We start from the raw sequence: 26,636 nt of genomic DNA, 5'->3' as shown, positions 1-26,636 counted from the left end.
GCCTAAGGTGATAATCATCGTTGCATTTGGCAGGATAAAGGTTTTTACAGGGGTCTACTACTGCTGGGGCAAAAGCTGGAGGGTTTAGAATCACAGGAAAATGTCATCACTTTTTTTTTTTTTTTTTTTTGGACGGGCAGCTACTTTTCCTAGACAGAAGAAGAATGCCTCAATACGGGGTAAAACCAAGGCCTGCCCCTAGCACACTACAGCCACACCAAGGGACCAAGGGGCCCGGGTATTTTATCTTTAAAATTCTGCAGCAGCAAACATAAAAGGTGACCCGGGCTGCTCTGAAGGCCAGCATCAGCTGCCTTCCTGGAAAACCTGGGACAATGAATCCTCCTTCATTTTGAGCTGCAGCTTAAAATTTGAGGTACTTTTCACTAAGCAGAGGACTCTCCTAAAAGTAAGCTTCCTGCCTCAATCCTTGCAGCAGAGCGGAGAGAACTCCGTCCATCCTGGACTGTCTCATTCACTTCTCCAGGAACACGTGACTTTGCCGACAGTAATGGAACGAGAGCCAAAAGAATGAATTTTCCTTTTTTTTTTTTTTTTCTGTTGCCATTTTAAGAGTGGATAACCATTTAATTAGTTTTCACCCTCTGGGGCTGTAAGTTCTTGTGTAATTAGATAATGAGCAATTACCATCACGGCATTTTGTTCTCACACGGGCACGGGGTGGATTCCAGCAGCGGCCACATTTCACAGGCTCGTGTCCCAGGTTATTATTATCCAATAATGCCATGAGAAGCCCTAACACCTCTCTTCCAAGAAGACTTTAGAGGGGACAAACCTCCCAGTTATTACAGGTGCTAACATAAACCCCACCTGCTCTTATTGGACTTGTCCCACATGATCTGTGCCAATACCCACTACAAGAGGAAAACCCTAAAATATTCCAGGGAGGTCATGTGGTTGGGTGCTTCCCGAAATACCGCCTTTCACGTCCTTAATGCCACCCTTGCCTTTCGTGCTTTGGCAGGCAAAGCCAAAATCAGGGTTTAGAACAGAAAGTTACAGGCCAAGGCAAAGGTTTCAATTTGGAGTGGCCCCCGGAAGAGCTGCTGTGCTAAGGAAAGTGCCCGAGGGGAGTCAGGGCTTACAGGATCTACTTGCACTGAGGCCAACAACTGGCAATTAATTAATTAATTAATTCCTTAAAATACCTGGAGAGATTTAAAATGGGCACACGGTGAGAAGGTGCGTGCAAGAGGAGGATCTTGACCCCACTGAGGCTTTAGGGCAAACAAAAACCAGATGGGAGATGGGTGCACAGATTAAAAGGTGCAGGCAAGGGGGCCCACATCTCTCATTATTCCTGCAGCTACAGTTTAATTACTACTCCTAGGCTTTGGGAACAGAGGTTTATTTTTTAATAAATTTTTCAAAAAGGGTGTGTGAAGGAACATGAGTTCTGCAGCTGAAGATGGCCCTTAGTACCATCCCAACTATCTGCTAAGACTCGTCATATGTTTTATTCATGACCCAGAATAGAAACTCTTTCCCTAATCTTCAACGTTAAGGTTGCTTTCAAAAGGAAAAACAAAATTTAAAAAAAAAAACAAATAAATTGAGAAATAAGGCCCCATGCTGCCTCTCCTCCCTGAACTTCTCCTTTTTCCAGCAGCACCACAACAGAATTCTGCACGAGGCACAAAGGCAAGAAGACCTTCTCCAGCTCTTTGGGCAAGAAGCAGACGTGCACAGAAATCTTGTTTTGTGCAGCTGTTAGCTGGTTCAATGGGCTGCAGCACCAGGTTAGGGGCAAGGTAAGCAATTCACATGGAGGATGTTATCAAAGAGCTTTTTTAATGTTGTTATGCAGTGAAGGTAAGAAAATCAGCAAAATTAGCAGCCTGTTCTGAATGGAAGTGTTTTTTCTTGAGGCCTGTAATGGCAAAGTTGCAGGGACTTAAGAGCACCAGGACAACAAACCAACCCATTAGGAAGGAACAAGCATGACATAGCAGGGCCCAAATAAAGCAGAATTTTAGGTGAAATATTTCCTGAAAAAGTCCAAATCAATCTTCACTAACACCATTCTTAGTTAGAATGTGGAAGCAGATCTACTTGGAGTTAAAAAAAGAAAACAAAACCCACCAAAAACCTCCCAAAAACCCCACACCAAATCAAACCAACCAATCCCCCCCCGCAACAGTAACCAAAAAAAACTTTCAAAACTAGATCTTCCAGAGTTTTGGACCAGCTAAGGACACTTGTTTGTGGAAAACAGCTGAAGTGCCCACAGGGAGGAATTCACTATTGAAGAAGTTGACTAGCAAATGTCGACTGAGCTGTATTTAGCCCTTTCCAAACAAAAGCCATGTCAGGCAAAACAAGCAAAAGGGGAGGAGCAGGGACCATGAATTAGTGCTGAGCAGAGGTACAGCCAGATTTATTTATTTCTCTCCCCAAGAATGCAGAGTGATGAAACACAGATCTGGGGTTAAGGGTGGCCTTATTTTTTTTTTTTTTCTATTAAAATCCTGTCCATCTCCATCTGTCCCGAAGATGACAAGTGTTTGACCCAGCCACTGAGGCAGATGCATCCAGGGCCAAACTGCACACGGCGGTTCCATCTAAGCGAAACAAACCCATGATCCTAGCAGGAACAAGACGCCTGGGGAACATTCCTCCAGCACAGCAAATGCAACGACCTGGGGAGGGGGAAGAAGCTGGTTGAGCTCATTTCAAAAGCCAGATAAATGCATCGTGAGTGGTGGACCAGTCACTAAACCACTCAAGTCCTTCTCAATGCTACGGGTCAACCTCACATGCACTTTTTCAACCAGTTAAAATCAGGGATGCAGGTGAAATAGCACACAAAGTCACTGTGCCAAGGAGACTCTTCCTAAACAGGGCATCATTATGTGGCTTCTGTGCTTAGCCAAGGATGCTGAGGTCAATACACGCTCTTCCCAGTTTGCAGTAGGGAGGTTGAACTAGAAAAAAAGATTCCTGTCCAAGGATAAGGATTTTTTTTTTTCTTTTTAAAGAAAAGGATTGAGGGAATGGAGCATTGGCTAAAGGATGGGGTATGACAGCAATCAGTAGACAATGTGTTATTTTGTCATGTCAGATTTCCTCAGCCAAAGCAGCTCTTGATGGTTTTGTGATGGAAGTTAAGTTAGAGAAAAACTGACAGAACTGCGATTTCCCAAAGGAAACAAAGCAAACATAATCTACTTTGAAAAAAAATCCGATTTTATTTTCGTATTGAAAAGACCTGTCAATTTAAATAGATGTTTATTTCCATTCATGGTCTCAACCAGTGTTGTGTGTTAACATTATTCAGAACTGTATAAAAAGCCATCTGTGTTACATTGGTTAACATCCTAGAACACTGGGGGAGGGGAGGGTTTGAAGCAGCTTAACATTAAAAATAGGATGTTCCCAAAAAACTCACAACTGATGCGGCATCTTCTATTCTAATTTTATAGGAGCTGAAGCATTTTGCAAATACAATTCAAGTTATTTGGTCTTCAAAAAAAAAAAAAAACCAAAAAAAACCAAAACAAAACTTTAAAACCAGATTGCTTTCATAGCAGTGTTGAAGCTGTCAGCTGAGAGAACACACACACACAACACTCTCGTGTGTGCAAACACAAACATGGAGAACCACACTGAGCACAACTGGAACACCCCATTCAGTATCTGGATTACCCAATGTGTTCCTCTGAATCCATGATCACAGTTAATTTAAAATCCTAATTGCCTTTTTTTTTTTTTTAAATATATACATGGTTTCCATGGAAACCCAAGATCCTGCACAATCAACTGACATTTATTACTCATGGTGCTGTAAAGTTCTCTAGTGAAGGGGCCAAATTCCAAAACCTTTGCTCAAACATGCACATACCTCACTGAAGCCAGTGGACAGGGGAGAAGATGGTTAAGCAAAGGGGTTGCAGGGTCAAGGTCTAGATTTGAAAAACCACATGACAGATTGTCATTTTTAAAAAAAAGGAAGTTTTAAAGTCATTCTTTGGTTTATTTCCATGATTCCCAACGCTGTCTGAAAAGCCCAGAGACAGTCACGTGAGAAATCATAGCTCTAAAGCAAGCCCACAGCATTTTTAAAGTCTTGTGTATTAAATGTTTAGAAGACTCCAGGAATTCAGAGTACCCCTTACATTCACGTCCCCAAAAAATCTAGTAACTGCTGAAGTGCATGCACTGAGGCACGACCGGCATGCCTGGAAATTCGTATTGTTCAAGTTAAGAGTAAATATAGCTGCAAAAAACCCCACCCACCAGATTTTTACCATATTTTATAATTAAATGGTCATTACTAGCAATGCTATAGTGACTGTCTTGTTATTAAAGAAATGCAGACATGGGGTTTCTGCCCCTTTTGGCTCGCTCAGCCCAAGGGGAGCCGTCTGCTCAATTTAGAAAGGAAGCACGTTTTAAGAGTCCAAGGGAGTTTAATATTTCCACGTTTCTGGGGTCGATTATTAATGTGAAGATGTAGACAAATGGCAAGGATATGAAAGCATCTCTCATACATTCCAAGGTTTGGAAGTCAAGAGCAGAGCTTGACTTCCTTATGCTTAAATGTTACGGTAGGCTTCGAGAACCAGTAAGAAGTAATATAATATTTTCTATGGAAAGCAAAGTAGAACTAAGTCTAGCTAGCATTTGTATGCAAGCAGTTTTTGCTATGCTTAATTATAAGGCAGATTTTATTGCAATGATAGTTACCAGTCTGCTAGTAGGAAAAAAAAAAAAAATACAGGCAACTATACTCGGAGAAGGTGGCTGATAATTACTAGTGACAACTTCTATTTTTTTAGAACAACTCAGCTTTAATGTACTTTCTGGAAACAGCATTTTCATCACTGGTTTTCCCTTCCTTCCCCATCCCATGTGAAGAATCAAAAATCAGGACTGGATAAAGTGAATTGTGGCTATTTACCAACCAACATCTCCTATTCCAATATTATTCTTAACTGGAACAAATGTAAGTCATTCTTTATAACCTACTGCCACTGGTTGTTTATAAATATCTGCTTGCTGCAATAAACACTGGTCATTGAAATATTCATTTGCAGTAACTACTTGGCACTAGGTTAATACACTTGTAAAGTTTAATGGAAGTGCTTCTGATGTACATACAAGCACTTAAAACATCGGACTTTTTGAAACTTAGTTCTGGGGCTTTAAATATCTATAGTTACAGTTTTCACAAGCATTTCTGAAAGTATTAAATCTCTTCAATGAGTTTAGAGGCTCCTGTCTCAGCATATCTAAGTTTCTTCAACAATTACACAACAGCTAATTTAACATTCTTGCTTCCCGTGCTGAGACAACAGGGTACCAAAATTTAGTTATAAAAAGAGGCATTTTTGGTCAGGCTGACCCACCCCCCCCAGGCTGTCCCTTAACAAAAAACCAGAAACACGGCTCAAAACCTGTCTCCTCTCTCCAGGAAAAAAAAAAAAAAAAAAAAAGACACCTAAGGCCACAAATGTGCACTTGCCAGAACATCAGGTGTCTCTCTGCTCGTGGCAACCGCACATTGCCACTTGGAGAAATACAGTCTGAAGGCCCCACCACCACCTTTAAGGATGAACCACCTCAGAAGCCAAGTTTAGGCAGCAGTGCACATGAAACCACATTACATCGAAACAGTTGTGTTAAAAGTCATTCCAGCTACTTCAACTAGGTTTTTTTTTAACAATGTTTAATCAAAGTTCCTAATTTCAGGAAAGAAAAAAAAAAAAAAAAACCAACTTTATGTAGAGAGGCATAAAGATGCAAAGATAACCACCACAATGATCCAATAGCAAAAACTCTTGTTTAAAGGTTTTCTTATGCTAAAAAAGGCACACAACCCCTTGTAAACTAGAGACAAAAGCTAGCAGGACTACAGCAATAAACCCAGAAGAAAAAAAAAAAGCCTACCAGAATTACCCAATTGCCTACTGGGAGGGAACAATGAAGTAGACAGGCTGCTCTTGCTCCGTTTTGTTTGCGGGGAAGTGGTCAAATTTAATAGTCAAATTTAGCCACATTAAGAAACATTGAACAAAAAGCTACCCCCAAGAAACCAGAACGAAAACCTGACGTTTGGGTCAAAAGGGCCACAGACAGGCCCTTCCATAGCATGGAGCTGAGTGAGTTCAGAGATTGGCAATGAAAGGAAAAAAAAAAAAAAAATGCTTTTTAGACACGTGATGGGAACAAAGCTTTGGGATTTATCGAACAGTCACACCAAGCTTCTCCAGCACACGCACTCCCTTCTCCTGGTATTCTTGTCGGGTCATCCAGAAGTTGTCTTTGTCTTTCATGATGTCTGCTAGAACAGCCCCGCCCAGAAACACCATGTGCTTCCGACGAGGGGGATCTTCGATCCGGATCTTAAATTTCTGAGAGGGTGAAAAAAAAAAAAGGAAAGAATTTAATTAATCCTTAGTAGGATTCTTGAAACGAAGCCTCAGGAAAAATAAAATCGGGTTTTCCAGCTGGATGATGAAGTGGAAAGTGTCTAGTGAGAAAAACTGAAATGTTAGCACAGGGCAAGCTTTCAGCTTTAGTAACTGAAGTAAAATAATGGCTTTGCATTGGAAATTACACACAGCTACTGACATTTGCCCAAAAATTGTACTTTTGGTATATCAACGAAAAGCCCAGGATTCAGAATACTGACAGGAAATTAAGACCTCATTCAGGAACACTGCAAAAAGTGAAATAATTCCTAATCTTTGATGGCTAAAATTACAAGTTACCAGATCATCAAATCACAAATATTTTAGAATTATACCAATTTACACGATCTAAACCAGCTTAACTAACTAATACTCCCTTAACTTCTTCAGTGCTAAAGCTCTAACTTCAAGAGCAAAAATGAGTACAGAGCTACGACTGAAATACTGTCTCAGATGTAAAACATTCTGTACAACTGAGTCATTCCACAGAAGACCTTCAGAGAACATTGTATTAAGAACCAGGGAAGTTCAACTCACCATCAGAAACCCCACTCTAAGGAATTTTTAGTACAACACACTGCTACTTATCTCTGCAATGTGTGTGGCTGTGTTGCCTGCTTATCACAATAACCGGTGGAAAAGGGAAACTTACTCCACCTGAAAGTGTGGTAGAACTCTAGCCTCTCTCACTTTTAAGTATTTCGCTTGTAATACAAACCAAAACTCTCACTGATTAATTTTTTTTGCTCTCAATGACAGCTTTAAGGCACAGAAACTCCTTAGATTTGTTTAACCAACATCACAGTTCGCGTCCTGGTATTTATCAGCCTATTTTACATTCGAATCAACCCCAAGCCTTCGGGAGGGCTACTAGCAGGGTCTAGCAGTTAATTTTCTTGCAAGTCCGTACAAAGCAAAGGCAGGGGTGAGGAAGGGCGGCAGGGATTTTGCAAGCTGCAGGGAAAGCCACCCGCAGCCTCCCTCATTTCTGACCACTTGGTTCCCTCTAGTGGGGATTCAGGGGAAGCCTCTGAGCCCCCCGGGTGCAGCAGCCACCCCATACCCACCGAGAGTTTCTCCACATCTCCCTTCAGAACTCGTTCCAGGTAGAGCTGTTTCAGTTCCCGCTCCAGTCGTGAAGGCAGCCCAGGGTACATGGTGGACCCTCCAGACAGCACAATGTGCTTGTAGAATTCAGACCTGTCCCCCAGAAAAAACCAAAATAGTCTTTGTGGTGTTGTATAGTTTACTCAGTGCTACAGTAGGTACCTGTACAGGCAGGGGAGTAAATACAAATCTAAAAAAATCACTACACAGAGACAGGCTGCACAGTTTCAGCAGGCTTGCCCATGCTTTCCCAGAAAGCAGAAATAAAAAAATAGTGTGCTTTCAAGATTTTTATCTTTGCTCATTCTTATTGAAAGCTTCCAGACAACCTGTTAAAGCTCCAAAAGTTCAGCCTGAGCCCCACATCCTTCTCCCAGGAGCACACATCAGTGTCTAAAGCAAAAGTTGTTACTTTTAAGCCAGTTCTTGCATCGCCCCTGCACTCAGACCAAGGATTTAAATGTTCTGCTCTTACCTGGTATCGATGTCAGCAGCCTGGATGGTGTTGAACAGCAATTCAGCCACACCAACCCCTTCAACATTGATTAAGTGAGGCTGGAAGAGAGCCTCGGGTGCCTCGAACCGTTCTCCACCAACTTTGATAATCCTGCCATCTGGGAGCTAGGGAAGAAACAACGCCATTGAAAAGACTACTTTTAGCCACTTGAATGCTAAAAAAAAAAACCCAAGAGGAAATGACCTACATTGCTCCCAAACGTTTTAACACAGGAAATTGTTGATAATTGTCAGCACTGCAAGAAGTCGTTCAGTAGTACTGAAAGAATATACAAATGCTTTAATCACTCTGCAATTGACTTGGACACATCAGGGGCCAGACATATCCATACTGACCTACCAAATATTTCCTTGCAATACCAACTCCTAGCATCAATTTTAAAAATTATCTTACAGCAAGAATAATGCTTTTCTGCAAGTTTTTCCAACTGTGATCACAAAGTTTCCACTGTGAGCAAGTTTAGCTTTCCTGACACCAGGTATCAGTCCCATGTCTCGCTGTTGCATGGATGAAGCCAAAACAATTTCATCTGCTAGAACAAGCCCACTTTCTCTACAAATTCCTGAACTATAATGTTCACATTTCAAAGATCTACAATGACAAAAGTGACTACAAAGTCTTACAGGAAATGTAGAAAGAAAAAAACCTGTAGAAGATTTTCCCAGAACCAATCAATTTGATTCCACAGGCTGAGAGGTGAGCCACTGCCAAGAAAAACCGTGAAGGAATCTGAGAAGTTTAGGACAAGTAAAGCTGTCTTGAGACACTCACAGTGTAGGATTCAACTAGAACTGTGGTCTCTAGTGCCAGCTTCTGCTCCTGCTCAATGTTGTATCCCACGTAACACAACTTCTCCTTGATCATGCGAACCGTCTCGAAATCAGCAGAATGGTTGAAAGCGTAACCTCGCAGCAGGAGGAGCTGCAGGGAACACAGAAGGTCAGCAGGAAATGAGAGCAGCAGTCCAGATCTCTCATTACAGGGATATTTAAACACATTCTCTCTGTTCACCTCCCTTTTTTAGCTGCAAATTTGGGTATTAAAACAAATCCATCCTGGTGTACCCCAGAAAAGCAGCGGCGTTACTCCAAACGGGAAATTTTCTTCATCACTAAAACTTTCAGCATAACCAGCAGGAAAACAAATTTTAAAAAACCCCAAAGTAATTCTTATCTTTAGAACTTCACTTCAGAACATTCCCATATTCCAGTTTAACCGTAAGATCTGTCAATCTAAGATGTTGCTTATATTTAAAACACCCAAAGAAATGAATTGTCTATCAAACATGCTCTCTTATTTAATAATCAGGGAAGAATCACTACACTGTTAGGAAGTCTTTCTGAAAACAGGTGAGTAGAACCTAGGGAATACAATTTAGCTTTCACTTTAGGTACTGAGAAAGCCAACTTTCAAGATTTTCCTTCCCAAACAGGGAATAAATTCCCTTCCTAGAAAATTGCCACTAAGAAAATGTGATGCCTCTGAATAACATCAGTATCATCACGTGTGATTTAGATGAGGAAACACAGTAAAAACAGACTGAAGGAACACAGGAGTTCTTAATGCAATTAACATATGAATAAGAAAGGGAAAATATATAGTGGTTTCTTGCTATCAAGGGATTTTGACTTGAACCAATGCACCACAGACACCAGCCTTAACCTTAAAGCCTCTTCCCTCCCAGCTTACCTTAATGAGGTACCTAGTGATATCCCTCCCAGCGATATCTAACCGTCTCGTGAGGTGAGGGAGGGAGAAACCTTCATAAACTGGGCAAATGTGAGTCACACCATCTCCAGAGTCCACCACAACACCAGTCAACAGACCTGAAAGAACGCAGAGAAGCACTTTTATTGCACTTTCATAAACTGAGCGGAGCAGCAGCGAGTTTAAGGAAGGATTTTTCACTGTAAACTGATAGAACCTCTCTTCCCTCGGTCATCAGGAGATATTAAACTTTAGGTTTTCATAGTAACAAATGCTTACATGCATTTTTTTTTTAAGTATTGCTTTTACCTAGATGTCTAGAACTCTACTGCTCAGTTTTATGTGGTGTTTTGACATCTTAAATTGCACTCTAATTAATGGGAGCATCTATGTTTATTAAATGCCTATCAGGGCACAATTTGTCCACTGGATTCAGTTGTGCAATCTTTTAATAACTTCTGAAATATGAAGCAATCTAGAGATATTCAAGCCACAAGTTTTCCTTGCTAAATTCTTAGGACTTGTTGATTTCTACTGGTATTCAAAAAACCAAATACTTTTGTGAGGTAGAGAGTATTTGGACTGTACAGCACACGCCTAATATTTCCTCACACAAATGGCATTAGGCTGAACGAGATCCACTTTCACAGACTAAAAGAAAATCAACTCTCAAGAAAAAAAAGTTTACCACACACTATTAAATTCTAAGGTACACAAAACAGATATCATGAACATGTAGAAACAGAAGTTTCTATACTTTAGAAGCAAAAACCAATGGTGAAAGTTGATCAGAAGACAGTTTTATAGTTTCTCACAAGCTACCTAAAGCAAGAAACCATATTTTAAGGAGAGACCTAGGAAGTGTGATGCACTGAAATGAGGCACATCTTTATATAAACTTCAGCCACTACTTTAATCTTTGAAGTAATATAAATAAGTAGGATGTTTTAAAGGACTTTTTTTTTTTTAACTTGCAAAACCAAATGTTTATGTGCCCCTTGATTTTTACATCTTAGAAGGTCTTCAGATTTGTTTTAGACGATGGTTATGTAGAAACACTGCAGACTGCTTCAAGTTGTCTCAAATTCTGTTATTCCAAAGTAATTGAGCACTACACCAAAAGGTACATGAACAATTACAGCAGAATTTAAGACTGTAGATGTCAGTTAATTAAATATTTGTAAGGAATCAAACCAAAGAAAACCACAGGGGGAGTATGTAACAACACAGACTGCAGCAAATAAAATTAATATTCAGGTTTGCAAAAGTGATTTTGGTTCAAGTAGTTATACTGGCTTGCATGGCAGAGTCACCCTTCCAGCACCTCACTGCTTTTGGTCCTGGACAGAGACACCACAGTGACACGTTGTATTTTTGGATTTGGATATTTATGTCCTGCTATGTGACAGTTAAATACACTGAGTCACCGACAAACAGATGCAAGGAGTCATGGTATTACAACTGATGTGCTTGAGTAGCTTCTTAAAATCCTAGATGGATTGAAGTCGATGGTAGAATTTCCAGTGAATTCAGTCAATCCATAATTTTCTGCTCAGGCTGAGGACCATTTCAATTTAGTTTATCTACAGCAAAAGATTCCACTTTTTATTCCTTTTTTTTTTTTTTTTTTTTCCCCTGAAGATAGTGCAAAAGTCACATGGTCCCCTTCTTGAAATTACTCTCTTACTCGTGGTAAAATGTTCTTCCTTTTTCAGAAAATCCCAAGTAAGCCATTAAGACTTGATGCCAAAGGGTTTTGAGGAACCTTTTTTTTTTGCATTTATCCATGAAAATAGCACCAACAGTGGCATCCATCAATAGTTCCTCAAAATAAAAAGCACAAAAAGGTGTCAGAGCTGAGCTTCCTTAGAGAACAGCATGGAATTAACCCAAGACCCAGTGGTGCCATGTTACTACTCTGGCTCAGCAACACATCTGGAAACTTAAGAAATTTTAGGTTAGTTTTGCCTACCTTGAGCATAGAGAGTAAGAACGGCCTGGATGGCTACATAGACCCCAGAAAACTGGTATGTCTCAAACATAACCTGTAAGATGAAGGCAAAAATCAGCTTCCAAAACAGGCCCAACACCTCAAAGAAATTTCATCGGTGTCTGAAAACTGTACTTCTAGAATTATGTATTTTTACTGATGAAAAACACTTCCCAAGAATTTTCATCACAGATTCTACACAAACATTAGAGAGACATCTGCTTTGGGTTCTGTACCTTACCTGTTCACACCAGACAAGCCAGATGAAATATTCCACATCCCTTAAGCAACAGAAGCAAATACTTACAAGAAACCCACACATCAATTTTTGCAGCTTTACACAAATTTTCACTTCTCCAAAGTGCTTAATGAGTGGGAGGCAGTACTTGTAGACCAGCCAAGCAGTTCATTACTGAAGTGTGACTTGGGAATAAAATGTTTGCTTAAGATGTATGCCCAAAAACAAAATTCAGGCATTTTTCATTCTTCGTATTTCATTCTTCATACTGACTTTGTACAACTGCACACTACGTCAAATAAAGACCAGACTCCTTCATATCTTAGTCTAGGTTAGAACAGGTTGTTCTCTTCCCTCCTTTAAAGGGCAACCACTGACAAACTTTTAAATTCAGTGTAAAATCCACTGCAGAGAGAAAACTGCAGGACTGCAGAACTCATAGTGAAACAGGAAAATCAACTCCTTGTCTTGTACACCAGGTTTCCCTCATCACTGAACTAGTTCCAGTTAAGAAGGAGGCCAAGATTAAAGGATGTAGGGTTTATAGGATCTTGTCTTCTTCCTAAACACAAGAAAAGGCCAAGTAAACAAATCATGCTGTACAGCAGTTTTCCCCTCAATAAGCTTTACCAGGAAAAATGGATGAACTCTGATTATTCCAACACATACAGAAGCTTTGCTCTTGCTACCCTGCAGCCTTCTGAACCCTTCTGCAACTCCTGGGATTAGAAACTGAATGAATCCTAAGTGCTCCCACAGCTCAAGCAAAAGATATCTAAATATTTTTGAAGGAAAAAGCTGATGCCTGACAATTTTAGAATTCTGAACTATTTAAAGAACCTCCTCCGTTAGAACAGTGTGAAAAGGAACAGAAAGGGAACAGTTGAAAGGGCAGCAACTCAAAATAGATCCCCTTTGAGTAGTCATTGTTTAAACCCAGCACTATTCCAATGGGTATTTTCAAACAACTTGAGTGCTTTTTAAATGAAAAAATAATGTAGGAAAAATCTAAATTATCACCTTCACACAACAAAATCAATCTTCAAATGGCACTAGTTACTGCCTTCACATGTACCAAACCCTAAAGGCCTCTACAAAACCTTTTATAACCTTTGGGGGTGTTGTCATTCTTTCTTTCAAGAAAGAAGAAATGCATTCTCCTCTGCATTAATTTCTTTGCCACGGAAAATGCCTTGACAAAGGCCATGTATGTTAACAAATCTCAAGATATAAGCACTGAGCAAAATGTTTCCCTGAAAAGCTTCTTCTTCACATGACAGCAGATTCTTGATTACCTACAAAGTGATGTTCTAACTGGGTACAGAAAGGAAAAAATTAAAAACTGGGGAAAAAAATACAAGGAATCCTAGGTTGGATTAGATGAAGTGACTGTGCTCAAGTGTCTCTACAGTCTGGCTGCTTCTGAGGGTGTCACACAATCAGAGTGCAGCAGATAAACACTCCGTCAAGCTCAGGAGCAACCTGGGTCCTGTACATGCCATGAAAGGAAAAGCACTTTTTAAACACGTATGTTACAATATAGCTGACATATGAACATTTGCTGCCTCACTGCTGCAGGTGGCTCTGCCAAAGTGATGAAATTGAGGAGAGAGAATTACTGGAAACAGAATGAAGGACAGCCTATATAATTATCTATCATCTTTATATGGTCCAGATGACTGAGCTTTTCCTCTAAAATGCTACTGGAGCGTATCCCAAAATCCAGAGACATTATTATAGTTACTGCAGGCTTTAGGAAGTGTCTTCATTCATTCCTCTGCCCCATACTGGGCTCACCTCCCTGGAAAGGAGGAGGCCATGTCAAAAATGGAAGGAGTGAATGCATTACCTGATACTTAGGTCATAGGACCCTAATGTTCACAATTGCTAAAAAAAAAAACCATATTGAATTTAGATTGCACGGTCTGATCTTTTTTTCACTTAAGTTTTCCCAACTTTGCTAGGCTTCATTTGCTCCCTGGTCACTGAAAGAAAGGATCAGTGCAAATGTATTCACTGCCAAGCCGCAGAAAGCACTACTGTAGCTGTGACATCAAAAAGATTTCAAAGGAAAGGTGAGGATAAATGTAAATTCTTAACAGACTAAGCAGTGAATTTAGGGAAATACATATATACAAGCTTTGATATTCAACCTTATCTTAATTGAAAATACCTATATGGTTATGAGAAAAAAAATTCAACAAAACAGAAAACTAAACACTCTGTTCTCGTCAAACATTACTGAGTCTTTGCCACAGGTACAGGAGCCAAACAATATATATCTGACAACCTACACGGAACACAGGGTTCAGCTGGAGCTTAAGATCACCCAGAGCAGCACTCTGAGACTGAGGATGCAAGAACCTTCTTAGGAGGGTTTCTCTGATAATCCCTAGCACTAATTAAAGATTAGTGCATTGGTTGTCATCACACCTTGGTCTCAGCTACCTCCAACAACACTGCTCCATCTGGTAAGCATCATCCAGCTCCAGTCTCCTCTGCATTACTGGCTTATACAAGTCCAAGTCATTTAAAGTAATTAACATTCATCCAGCCGCCAGTAATCAACGTATCCTGGGTATGTGAAGAGAGACATGTATTTCCAATTCTGTGTTTTAATGCTGCTATTAATGCCAGAGACAAGAAGCCTGCTTACAGCTTGGGAATGAGATCAGCTGGTTTGAATTTAAGCACAGTAGCACTCATGCCTATGGCTGAGAAGGGGTTTTGCTTAGAGAACAGAACTGCTTTACTCCAGACAGTCACTGTGTGCTGCTGGAACAAGAAATCCCTTAGGAATGCTCCAGTGACTGTGGATCGGCTCCCACCAGACACACATACCTCCACGATCTTCTCCCTGTTTTTAGTGGGATTCATGGGAGGCTCTGTGAGGAGTATTTTACAATTTTTTGTGTCAATATTAAGTTTTTCTGGTCCGAAGGTGTAATCCCAAAGGTGCTTCATGTCGTCCCAGTTCCGGACGATGCCGTTCTCCATGGGATAGTTCACTTCCAGCATGGATCGTAATTCGCTGGCCTCATCACCGACCATCAGGTCCTGTCAAATTTCAACACAACAACACGTCAGCGCTCACAGAGTTTTCCTAAACACCAAACTCCTCAAGAATGACAGTGAAGCGCTTCAGCCTGAGGCCAGATGTGCTCTAAAACAATGCCCACGTTTTTGAACCGTTTGCAGGTACTTAGGAGAGAAGTAGAATATAGTTCATGTAATATTTAAATTTGGCTCTTACCCATCCCAAAGCTTTTCCAAAGTAAACGTTATTAATTTGATTTTTTTTTTCAATTAACCTTAAGGAAACCAATAAACCCTGTTAGAGCTAGAGACTACAAAGGCTTTGTAAGTACAGATGTTTCTCCACTGACACCTCCAGATTTATTTTAACAAATACTAATTTCTAAGAGCCGAGATGCAAAACAGCACATAAGGGTAGTAGGTGGGATTGGCAGAATATTTTTCCATGCATGTTGCAAATTTCTGTGCACAATACCAAAAAAGGAATAATGAGTGGTGAATAAGCATACCGAACAGGAGCAAAAGCAAATAAGAGATTATAAATTCCACACCAGACATTAAAAGAAAACAATGGTTTACATATTGCCTGTGTCAATAGGGTGTGAAGAGACACATCCGAATACAAAATATAACCTGGTCTGTTCCTTGCCAGAAGTCCCAAGCCAGAAACCCCAGTGATGCATTCTTGCACAAACACAACCAGCTAATGCAATTTGTATAGTCATTTCACACTGATTAAGCAATCTGTTTATTAACGTTAGTTATGCAAACACTGCACATTCAAATTAGTAACATCACATCTTCTCCTTTCCCACGTATTTCCCACAGGAAGTATGCACAATAACATCTTATCTTTGCTCCCTCATTATGCCCCATACTTTTCTAAAGAAGCCTAAACTGACTCACTTGTAACTTAGGCTGTAAGAACATATTTCTAGGAACCATTAGCTCTGCGTCCATAATAATATTAATTGGGGAAAAAATTAAAAAAAAAAAGAAAAAGAAAAGCCAGCTGCTTCATCCAAACATATGCCACGACAGTTTGCAGTTGCTGCAGCACAGTGCAAGTCAGGGTTACTCAACCTACTGTTCAGTGCCAGGGGAAAAAAAAAAAAAAGATGCACAAGAAAAAAAAAAATCTGGCATCCGGTTTATAATGCCAATTTTAGATGTAACCTAAGCAGTTGCTGTTGACTCTATACAAAAAAAGGAAGTGAATTGAAAATAGTTTAAGTGAAACCATTGCTCTTGCAGCCCCTTGTCCCTGACAAGGTGTTTGATTTGTTTTCCCTTGCACAGCAGATCACGCTTCAGCTCTCGACTGCACACAACACAGAAGTCAAGACTCCAACACTTTTCAATCAAAAGCACTCTGGTGAAAGCATACTATGAGAACTCCACCATGCAGCCACGTTACTCATGAGAATTTAAGACAACACAAACTCCACCAGGTAGAAGAATCACAAGGTTTTTTTTGTGCACTGCTCTTTGAGGCTCAACAGGACACGGCCCAGGAAAAGCCGCTGTTCAAAGGTGCAAAGTGAAAGCTGCACGAAACTTTCACATCCTTTTAAAACAAAGCTACAGGGCAGAACAATTGTTCCCTCCTGAGAAATCAGCACTAGCACACTAACAAACACGTACACTTGGCAGCTGCAGAGGAAGAAGGACAACACAACCAAATTTGCTGAGAGGAATCAGTATTGTGGCATCCAATGTTTCCACCACTTCGGTACTCAGTAATATCTAACTGACATCTGAACAGTTTCTTCAAACTCTTGGTTTTTGGGATGTTAAATAGAGCAACTTCTACTGTTAAAGATGCTGAGTTGATCTCTCACGTTGATCTTTCAATGTTATTCTTGCATCTTGCAAAAACTACAGGTTACGTAGCATTTCAAAGCAATACACAACATATTCCCATTAATTAGTTGCCAGTAAACCAAAGCAATGAACAATGTCCAAAACAAGTGTGTATTCAAATGTAAAATGTAAGACAAGACAAAACAATGAATAGCATTTAAAAAATAACATAACAGCTACTAGGTCTCATCAAGCAAAAATGGTAAACAAAAAAGCACAGGGCCACCTCACTTACCATCATTTTGTTATTCTACTTCAACAGGTCAAGAAAGGTGAAGAAAAGGTAGAAGCAAGAAAGTCAGAAAAGGCCTAAATGAAATTCTCAAATTATTTTAAGTACACAGTAGAATTAGGCTGAAAAGAGATGCATGTACAGCAGGAAATGATCTGAGTTAGTTTAGTTAGGGCCAAACTAACATTATCAGGACATCAGGTTCAATTGTCTCTCTAGAGGAAGCTATTGCTACACGTCAGTGCCAAGTCATGTTTAGGCTTCCTAGACCGCAAACAAGATCAGTGCATCTGCCCTTCTCTCATAAATGTGTATAAACATTCTGTACCAGCAGAGTTCTGCCCTGGGCTGGGTGTATATCTGAACTAGACAAGACTCTGCACAGGACAATTGACCGTAACTAGCTCTGACAATTGCGAAATTTAAATTTTGTTTTTAAAATTCACTTAATATATCCAAGAACTGAAAACTACTCCATAGTACTGACTTATTGATAACCCCCAAACCTGCTGCAGACTAGTCAATCAGTAAAAGCCAAGAACAGCATCTATGCTTCTGGTTTTAGTTGCAATTTAAAGCAAAATAATCCCAGTAATGACTGAATTCCTGAGTAGGAGAAAAAGCTGCACCCCTGATGCTAGCTGAAATGAGAATCCTTAAAGAAAATATGGTCAAAGCAACTTGAAATTGGTAACTCAGTGGATGACAACCACTGTTCTGATCAGCTTCCAGGCTCCTTTCACAGAGTTTCTGAATTTCCGAGGAGAGCAGCTTTCATGGACAGTTTGTTAAACTGATAATCTCCTTGCCAGCTTCCTTTACCCAGTTTTAAACTTATCCCATAAGAACTCACAGCTTATGCCTAGAATTAAAATTTGGCATAAAACTCACATGCAAAAATACTTTTTTTTTGGGAAATCTGCAAGATTCTCACAGAGAAAAACAGCACTCAACACTTAACAAGTCCTTCTACTGTATTATCCTACTGGGATACCCCAAGTGTCTGTGGCAGGGATTTCTTCTCTTGATACGCTGCCTCCTTAAGAAAGGGTGACAAGCTGCTACAGGCAGATGATATAAAACCTCTAGAAAGAATCTAGATACAGTTTATGCTCTTTGAAATACACCAACATGCTCCATGCCCGAGCAGAAGACCAGCAATGCACATGAGATGATTGTTTACAGGTTGTTTTGCTGATCTCATAGCAATTACTCACTTCTACCCCTTATCTTTTCAATGCAGCACTGGTATTTGTAACAAAATTAAATTATCAGACAACCAGAGGATACCAAAACTGGTGAGACAGGCTATATTGAGGCAGCTGGAAAGAAAACATGACTTCAACAGTGAGATTTCATGCAAGAAAATTCTGGGTGGAGTTTAGACTCATAAATCACTGCATAATTACATACAACTTTATCAGGACTTCCTTTGAGGAGGCTCCTCACATTAAGTTCAAGAAGATACCCAAAGAAATACCTCTCCCCAAATCTTACTAGAGAAAGGATTATGTTTTCTGTCTCCTTACAAAAAAATATCCTCTCTACTGTGGAAGGGAAAGATCTCTATCCTCTCAACTGAACTGTCCTAGCTGAGACAGCAACAAGACAAATCCACAATCACATTTTGGGAAGCTCTAGCATCTTTCAGCCTTTTGACTTCCTTGTATGGCCTTCTGCTACTACAACCATTTTACAGGCAGAAGCAGAAACCCAACAGCTCAAGTTCTCCTCGTCAGCTACAGGGTTCTGAAAATAAGGAACAAGACTGGACTGATTTTTTTCTTCTTCTTCTTCTCCCTAAACTGCTGTTCAGAACCAGTAAGGAAAGCAAAAGTGAAATCCTGTATATGTGTGGTCCTGCTCAACCCTGTCTGGCCTAAGTGGGCTCTTGCACAGTTCTGCATTGCTGCCTCTGCTTCTCCCTCACTCTCCAACTGGAGATTGCAAGTGTAGTAAGGCACTCATTACTTTACTTGTCCAAGAAATCGCTCATTTTCAGCTGGATCAGCTCACAACATGCCTGCACAAGCAGCATGACCAGCACAAGGCGAGAATTGTGTGGCCAGAAGCAAGAAGGGAGGATGTGACCACAGCAGGGCCAAGACATTCACCGAAGCAACTAATGACATTTCAAGTGTTACTCTCTAATTAAAAAATAAATGAAAAATTACAACTCCCTGGACTTCCCTCCCGTGCCTTGGAACACTGCCCCAAGACAAAGCAGCCTCTCCATCCCTAACTGGTGTGGAGCACCCACGTCCATCAACAGCGAAAGGAGAACGAAAACCAGAGAAACAATGAAACGCAAACACAGCCAAGGCTCAACATCTCAGACAAGATCACACATGATCAACTCTGAGTAGGAAGCAAACCATACAGAAAAACCTGGAAGCTCCAGCAGCTCTTCAGCATTGTCTCAAAATCCCACAGGAACAGCTTGGTGACAGTCAGTCACCTCTGTCTGATTTCTGCCTTCTAATCTTGACACCGTTTTCACGTTGGCATTTGAAGCCCCTTTTTGCCCAGAACCACTGGTGCCCTACCTGCTGCCTCCTCAGGTGCACTATCTGAAGGCCTCCAGTGCTTTAGGTTACCCTCTTCTTAACTTTGTGGTTTGTGACATGCTAAAATCCAATACAGAAATGAACCAAGAGATACTGAAACAGCATAAAAGAGGGTTAAGGGAAAAAAAAAAAACACAAAACCAAAACGTTTCCGAACATTACACAAGTCCAAAGCTGCCCTACATGTTTTTATCTGTCAGTAAGAAATAATAATCAAAAAAAATTTACCTTGATTTCAATGTTTCCTACTTTAGCAGTTGATCTTATAATGGGTCTTCCAACCAAAGCTGGAAAAATGTGCTCTGGAAAATTCGAGCCTGCATAGCCACATTTCACAAACTGAAAAAGAAGAAATCATTTTATTAGAATACACATTACTTCTGTTTACATATAGAAACCTGGTTTGGGGTAAAAAAAAAAAAAAAATTAAAAGTCCAAATTTAAGAGCATGTGCCCCATTGGAAACCAATTTGATTTATACTTTCAAATCAATTTTACACATTTTAGATGAGGCACAGATTTTTAAAACTGAATAAAAGTATTTCCCAGGATGTTTTGTGAATCAAGACTCTCAGATTTTGGAGAAACAGTTTAAAATGAGTAAGTGTAAGTTGCAAGGTGTAAAAGAGTCCAGTGTCTGAATTTGGATCTCCTGCCACTCTATTAAAAAGTCCTCTAGCAACCTGAAATCTGTGATTTTGTAATGGATCACCTTATAATGAGTACCCAGTGAAACCTAATTAAATCACCTCTCCAATTAGAGCACACAGTAGCATAATGAATTACACACCAGAAAAAGCCAGAAAACCTTGTGAATTCAAGTTTTACACTCCTGTAAAAAGTGCTCAAATGTGAATTTGAGAGCAATTCAGATGGATTTCTCAAAGCCTCACAATTTTGAGGGCTTCCCTTAAGGATAAAGTCTGCAGTAAGCACTTCTAAAACCAACAGCACAACCATAAGCTCAGATGATGGCAGTTCACATCAAACAGGAGGCTCTGAAAGAGTGTTTGCTACCCAAATATATACAAAAGGAAGCTTTATATCACTGGGTTCCAAGATAGTAAACACACCAAGAAAACAATGCCAATTTACTGAACGGTTTAAAAATCCATAGGGTCACTAGAGAAAGAAGTTCAGTTGTAAAATGGGAACTTTAAACGTGCCAGCAAGAAGTTACAAGCTTAATTCATGGGGATCCGCAAGGTATGCTCTTCAGCTATGCTATTTTGATAGGATATTTTCGTGTATTGTACTCTGATGTTCCACCCACAGCTCACACAGAAGAGAGAGAAGGAGAGAGAAGACTCCTCTTTTATTCCTGATGCACAGTTTGCATCAAGAATATGTATTAACACACCAGAACAAAACCAATTTTCATCTGCAAAATCACCCAACCACTGAGGTGCAGCAGCAGTAACCCAGCCTCCAAGAACAGGCAATTCACAGACTCCCAGGGACCCTGTCCCAAAATGTAATTACCCCCTGCAGGTTGTATTAAAAGCCATCTGCTAGAGTTTTCCAAATATTCCCTGGATTTTCTGAAGCAAGATCTGCCACTGGAACAATTATCCCAGCAAAGAGCACAGCTAATTGCAGCTGAGAGGAATTCTGTCATTACACTAAGGGGAACATGAAAAGTCACTTGTGCTGCTGCTCCTCATTATTCACCTTACCGCAGTAAAAAAAGGGGCACCTGTTGTGGAAAGCAATTTAGAGAGACAGAGAAAGAGCCAAGAGATATTTTAATTCAAGCTGGGGTAATAGAGGGGAGGAAGGATTTTTATTTTGGTTTTTTTCGTGACCCCAGTTTCTTTCACTCCTTCAGCGCTCGCCCTCCCATCCCTGCAGAATGACACTGTGTACACAACTCACTTCACTCATTCTACTTCAAACCAGGAATACCCTGAAAAGGCAAGTATTTACCAATTCTTTTTGGTTATACTAAGGCCAGAGGTGTCTAGGAGTTGCACAGATTCAGGAATGCAGTGCTGCAGTGAGAAAGCAAAGAGCAGCCACAAGCACTTGTGGATCACATACCGGAACACACCAGAGCAGCAGAAGCAACAGGGTAAGTAATATCTAAAGAGATATTTACAATTTAACCTCCTGAAACATCCCCTCCAGAAGCCCCACTACTCAAACTTTTAAACCCTCCTAAACCCCCAGTATTTATAAAGCAACCCTGATGTCTGCAACCAAAACAACTGCTGCACAAAAAAATCAGCATTTCTTGGCCAACTTTTAAAACACCTCTCCGAATCACGTACAACTACACTGACCTAAAAACTGCTGACCTACAAAACCACAAAAAATTCCAGCTCTTTGATATGAATAGTAACTTCCAGCCTCTTTTTGCATTAAGACCTTTCCTGGGAAATTAACTGTGTCGGCAATTAACAAACCCTAGATTTTAAAAACACTTTGTCATTTCTCCGACCAGCCTAAAACACAATCAAAACCAGATTTGGCGAGATTAAGCTTGGAAATTCACAGTCTGTTTCCCACCTCTTTGTGTGGCCGGAACAGAGAGCCTTAAAAATTATATTTTACAAAGTTTGATAGAGTCTGCCATAGACAGAAGGGACAGAATTTTAACTTGCCTTCAAATTTGAATTTTCCCCTTCCAAGTGAGCCTTCTTTGCCAGCTTCCCCATCAATGGGGGCATCCCCACTGCAGTATTATTCCCCCGACATTACCCTGAATATTCAGTATGTTTGTGATGACCTAACATTGCCCATCGTGGCTGAAGAAACATGACAGTTGGTAAAACCACCAACAAGTAAAAGCACAGATTTGTACAGTAATAGATTTTGGATCCTTATAGATTTTTTTTTGAAGGGGTACAGGAAACCTAAGATACCTCTCCCTCCTGTCCCTTACAGGAAATCCTTCAAAACCTTCAAGTAAATGTTATGAACTGCAGAACTTCTCTTTTCTAAGGCCCAACATTAAACACTCTCAGTTTGAAACTCTCTAGTTTAAGCACAGTGCACTCTGGTTTCTCTTCCACCTCTCGCTGTGCACAGCCCTCACAGCAATTCTTGAATAATTTCAGTGCAATGCTCCTGCTCCCCACAATAACACAAGCACTCCGTGAATTCACCCCTTTCTGCAAGGGCTTCAGCACCATTCGTTTTTTTTTTTGCACACATTCAGAATGTTCCAAGAACATCTATTCAGCCTCCCTGTGTGCAAAACCACGTATGTAAGAATTTTTACCATATATAGTTTCTTCTCCATTTCACTGTGGTTTTTCACCGTGTCTTTCACTTCCTACTGAGTCATCAAACGCTAAGGACTTGCCTGTAGAAGTGTTCTTTCAAACCAAAAGAATGAGGAAGCTCACAAACACCTCACGTGACTGGTTTTAAAATGAACATTAAAATTCTTATCAGATCTCCGTGCTTGATCCTTTCCACTGGTGCAACCCTCAAAATAATAATAAAAAAAAACCCCTAAATGCAATTACAGCAATTTCGCAGGGCAGTAAGTAACTTTTCTATTTGGCCTCTGACAAAAAGAACATGCACCCCTGAGGTTTTAGAGCTCTGAGGTGCCATTGCCTGCCTGCCACACCACATGGAGCAAGAACTTCCTTCAAGTCGCTCACCTCTTCCTCAAAGACACATCAAAAGTCCAGCTGCAGCCTGACAAGAGCAGCAAATTTCAAAGACGAGCCTAACGCTAAAAATTCACCTGCTTTCTCCAAAGATATTCTTCCTTTTTTTTTTTTATCTATAAGATTTTTGACACCTGGAAAGAGATTTAATTTCAATCACGCTTCTAAAGTGTGAGACATCAGAAATAACTCTAAAATGAGACATCTCTTGTCACATAGGAAAAATATTACTATCAAAATATCGGTTTAATGATATAGAACAACTTGATATCTCCACATGCGGCTGAGACTCAAAAAGTCCTACTGAATGGGATTTTTTGTCCAAAATTTTTTACCCCAATCCTTGTTCAATTATCCCCAATCAATCTAAACATTTTTGAGCTGACTGATTTAACAATTACTTGTGACACTCCGCTCCCCTCACCCAAAAAAAACCACAGGAGCTGAAGTGACACAGGCACCATAAACTCCCCTTCCACTCTTGTGGTTATTTACATCCTGCTGCTACAAGGCACGAGGGAAAAAAAATTATGTATCCAATTAATTACGTATCTGGAATCAACAAGCAGGCACAAATATACCCCAGGTTGTAAAAAAATCCGATTGGAACAATTGTTTTTACCCCCCGTGTCACACCTGAGACCAGCCAAGGCACAACACTGCTGTCAGCCCCAATACACTGAATATTTTACAACCCAATGATCACTGCCACATCAAGGATGGAGCTGTGAATTATCCCTTTTAAATCTGGGCCTCGCTATAGGAATATTAAAGAAAAAAGAACAGGGACAACAAAAAAAAATCTCAGACCAAACCCAAACAAAGCAGAAAGCGGCTTCTATACAAGAAATAAAAAAGCTATTTTTTCTTCTTCCTTTCTTCTAAATGACAGTTTAGGAAGTGCCCAAAGGCTCTGAACCCTAAGCCCTACTAAAGATAATTTCTGCTGCATGAAGGGTTAATAAAGACATCAAAACTGTCAAATCCCTGAGCTGTCAAATATGATGCTCTTCTTCCTGAACCATCCTAACAACTCCAGATGCTCACTGAAAAACCCTTTAATTCAGGATGCTGAATCTCTAATAACATCACCCTTTGTCTCAACTATTCTTTCCAAGGTTTATTAAAAAAAATAAGGACTCTTTATTGCAAGTGTCCATATTAAAAAAACAAATAAAACTTGTGGGGTTTGTTTGCCATTCAATAGATCCTAATGTACCACCAGTGAAGGTAAGTCTCCAGATAATATTGCTTTACTAGGGGAAACCCTATATTACAAAAAAAAAAAAGAATTACTAAGGGGAAATATCCACCGATAGCATCTGATCTCCTTTCTGCTTTAAAATGGTATCCTTCTCTCTTCCTGCCAAGGTGCCTCCCAAAAGCCTGACAAAAGGATGGATTTCCAGCGGGTGCCTGCACCCTTACGGAGGCCAGAAAAGGCGGAAAGGATGGGGAGAAATCCTTTCATTAAAAAAAAAAATGCCGATTTGGAAGGACGCGGCAGGTCAGAGAGGTATTAAGGAAAAGGACGATGCTCTATTTTGAACAGCAGCTGCCAAAAAAAAAATAATAATAATAATAAAAAAAGACAAACACGAAAAATATAAACAAAACCCAACAACTAAAACCCCGAAATTTCCCTACCCTAAGACACAGGAGGCATCCCGATTGCTCAACGCATAATGCGCCCATTCAGATTTTTTTTTTTTAAAAAAAAATCGGCCTTTTTGTCTAAAACAAAAACGTTGTCTCGCTGCCGCGGCGAGCCTGGCCCCCGGGTCACGCCGATCAACCGGGATATCGCCGGTAACACCAGGAAGGCGGCGGGGAGGATGGCGGCGGGCACGGCAGAGGCCCGGCGCTCCCCCCGCTCGGGGAACACGGGCACCCCGGGCCCGGCCGCCGCCCATTCATTCCGCGGGATGGCGGCCGGGCCCGGCGGCGGCGGCGGCGGCGGGGCCGGGCGGGCGCGGCCCGCGGGCGGTGCCGGCAGGAAGCCGGCCCGGCTCCGTGGTGGGGGGGGGGGAGAGTCTCCCGGCTTCCCCTTCCCCCCTCCGCACGCGGAGAGAACTCACCCCGGTGCCGTTGTCGCACACCACCACCTTCCTGCCCAGCGTGTCCATCGCCGCCGCACCGACACCGAGCGCGACACCGCCACCGGCACCGCCCCGACCTCCGCCGGGCCCCCCGAGCGCGCCGCCCGCACGCCGGAAGCCGTCAGCGCGCGCCGCCCGCCCGCCGCCCGCCCCCGTTGCCATGGCGGCGGCGCCACACGGCCGGCAAAGCTTCCCCGCCCCAAACCCGCCTCCGAGGCGCCCCGCTCCTCGCCGAGTCACCCCAGCTTGCCCACATGGCCGCTTTGTGTTGGTCTCCTGCCGGTGGCCTGGCGGGGATGGGTCACCCGAGGGGCCGCTCGCCTTCCCCCCCTCACGCCGTCCCCCGTCACGCCGTGCCCTCCCCGCCTGCTCTCTCTCTGCTCGCTCAGGGAGCTCTCAAAAGCTTCTGTCTGCCGTGGGTGTTGTGTTATTCCAGAGCTCGGCATCCCCGGAAGAACAGCTCGTGGCATGGAGGGGAAAACCTGAGGTTTGCTCCTGACTTTTCATCCCTTGCTCATCCCGTGAGAAGTGAGGAGGTTTTTTTCACAGGTTTTTCCCTACGAACGGCAGCCTGTTACAATGAGGTGTCACACGGCATAACCGCGAAGGGGGTTGTATAGTTAAAGAGAGTTACATATTTGTGTGGAAAATCACGCTGTGAAAGGCCAATGTCCGCAACAGAGTAATCCTGCAAAAATCAACTTTATTCGAATTAAGAGAGAGCCCACTGGGCCATACTCTCCTGTGGGGTTTATCTGCTCCTCCTTTCCCTAGGTGCAGCCTTCCCATATTACATATTCCCCCTTGAACATGGATCCCCACCCTCATCACGCATTGCATGACCATTAAAAATAACTGTTAGCCCAGCCCGGGTGGAGAAGTGAGTTCTCATAAGTCTATTAGGTCTGTGCATTTTCCCCCCAAAGTTCAGAAATTCAGGCTGTGATTTGCTCTGCGACAAACTTGCAAAGGTTGATGTTGGTGAAGACCCCCCACACCCATTCTTCCAGAACCTGGCAGGTCCTTTCAGATCAAGTCTTAAACCCAGTAAAAACCTTCAACCCATTTCTCCTATCACATAGGGATAGATGTATATGTTTATGGTTGCAACTTTTTTTCTACCTTTAATTTTACAGAACAGTGAGAACAATCAGAAGTTTTTAAAAACACCAGAATACAGGCCGTAACATTTGACTTTTTTAAAAACTTGAATCACATGCAGA

General features: G+C 41.3%; 1 protein-coding gene across 1 annotated transcript; it reads right to left on the bottom strand.

Annotated features, from left to right (window-relative positions):
- Positions 1-3,186: 3,186 nt before the first annotated feature.
- Positions 3,187-25,525, bottom strand: ACTR2 (actin related protein 2). Its single transcript, XM_066177749.1, has 9 exons — positions 25,393-25,525; positions 19,920-20,030; positions 14,835-15,050; positions 11,738-11,810; positions 9,748-9,884; positions 8,830-8,979; positions 8,017-8,162; positions 7,502-7,634; positions 3,187-6,374 (listed from the first exon to the last, which is right to left on the bottom strand). Exons 1-9 carry the CDS (start codon positions 25,438-25,440, stop codon positions 6,204-6,206), a joined length of 1,185 nt encoding a protein of 394 aa, XP_066033846.1. The 5' UTR covers positions 25,441-25,525; the 3' UTR covers positions 3,187-6,203.
- Positions 25,526-26,636: the final 1,111 nt, after the last annotated feature.

Source organism: Chamaea fasciata, unplaced genomic scaffold (assembly GCF_029207755.1).
Source record: "Chamaea fasciata isolate MVZ Bird 193981 ecotype frontalis unplaced genomic scaffold, bChaFas1.0.hap1 SCAF_3, whole genome shotgun sequence".
NCBI classification, from domain to species: Eukaryota; Metazoa; Chordata; class Aves; order Passeriformes; family Sylviidae; genus Chamaea; species Chamaea fasciata.
The sequence above is the reverse complement of the archived record's forward strand: the minus strand, read 5'-3'. Positions and strand labels throughout refer to the sequence as shown.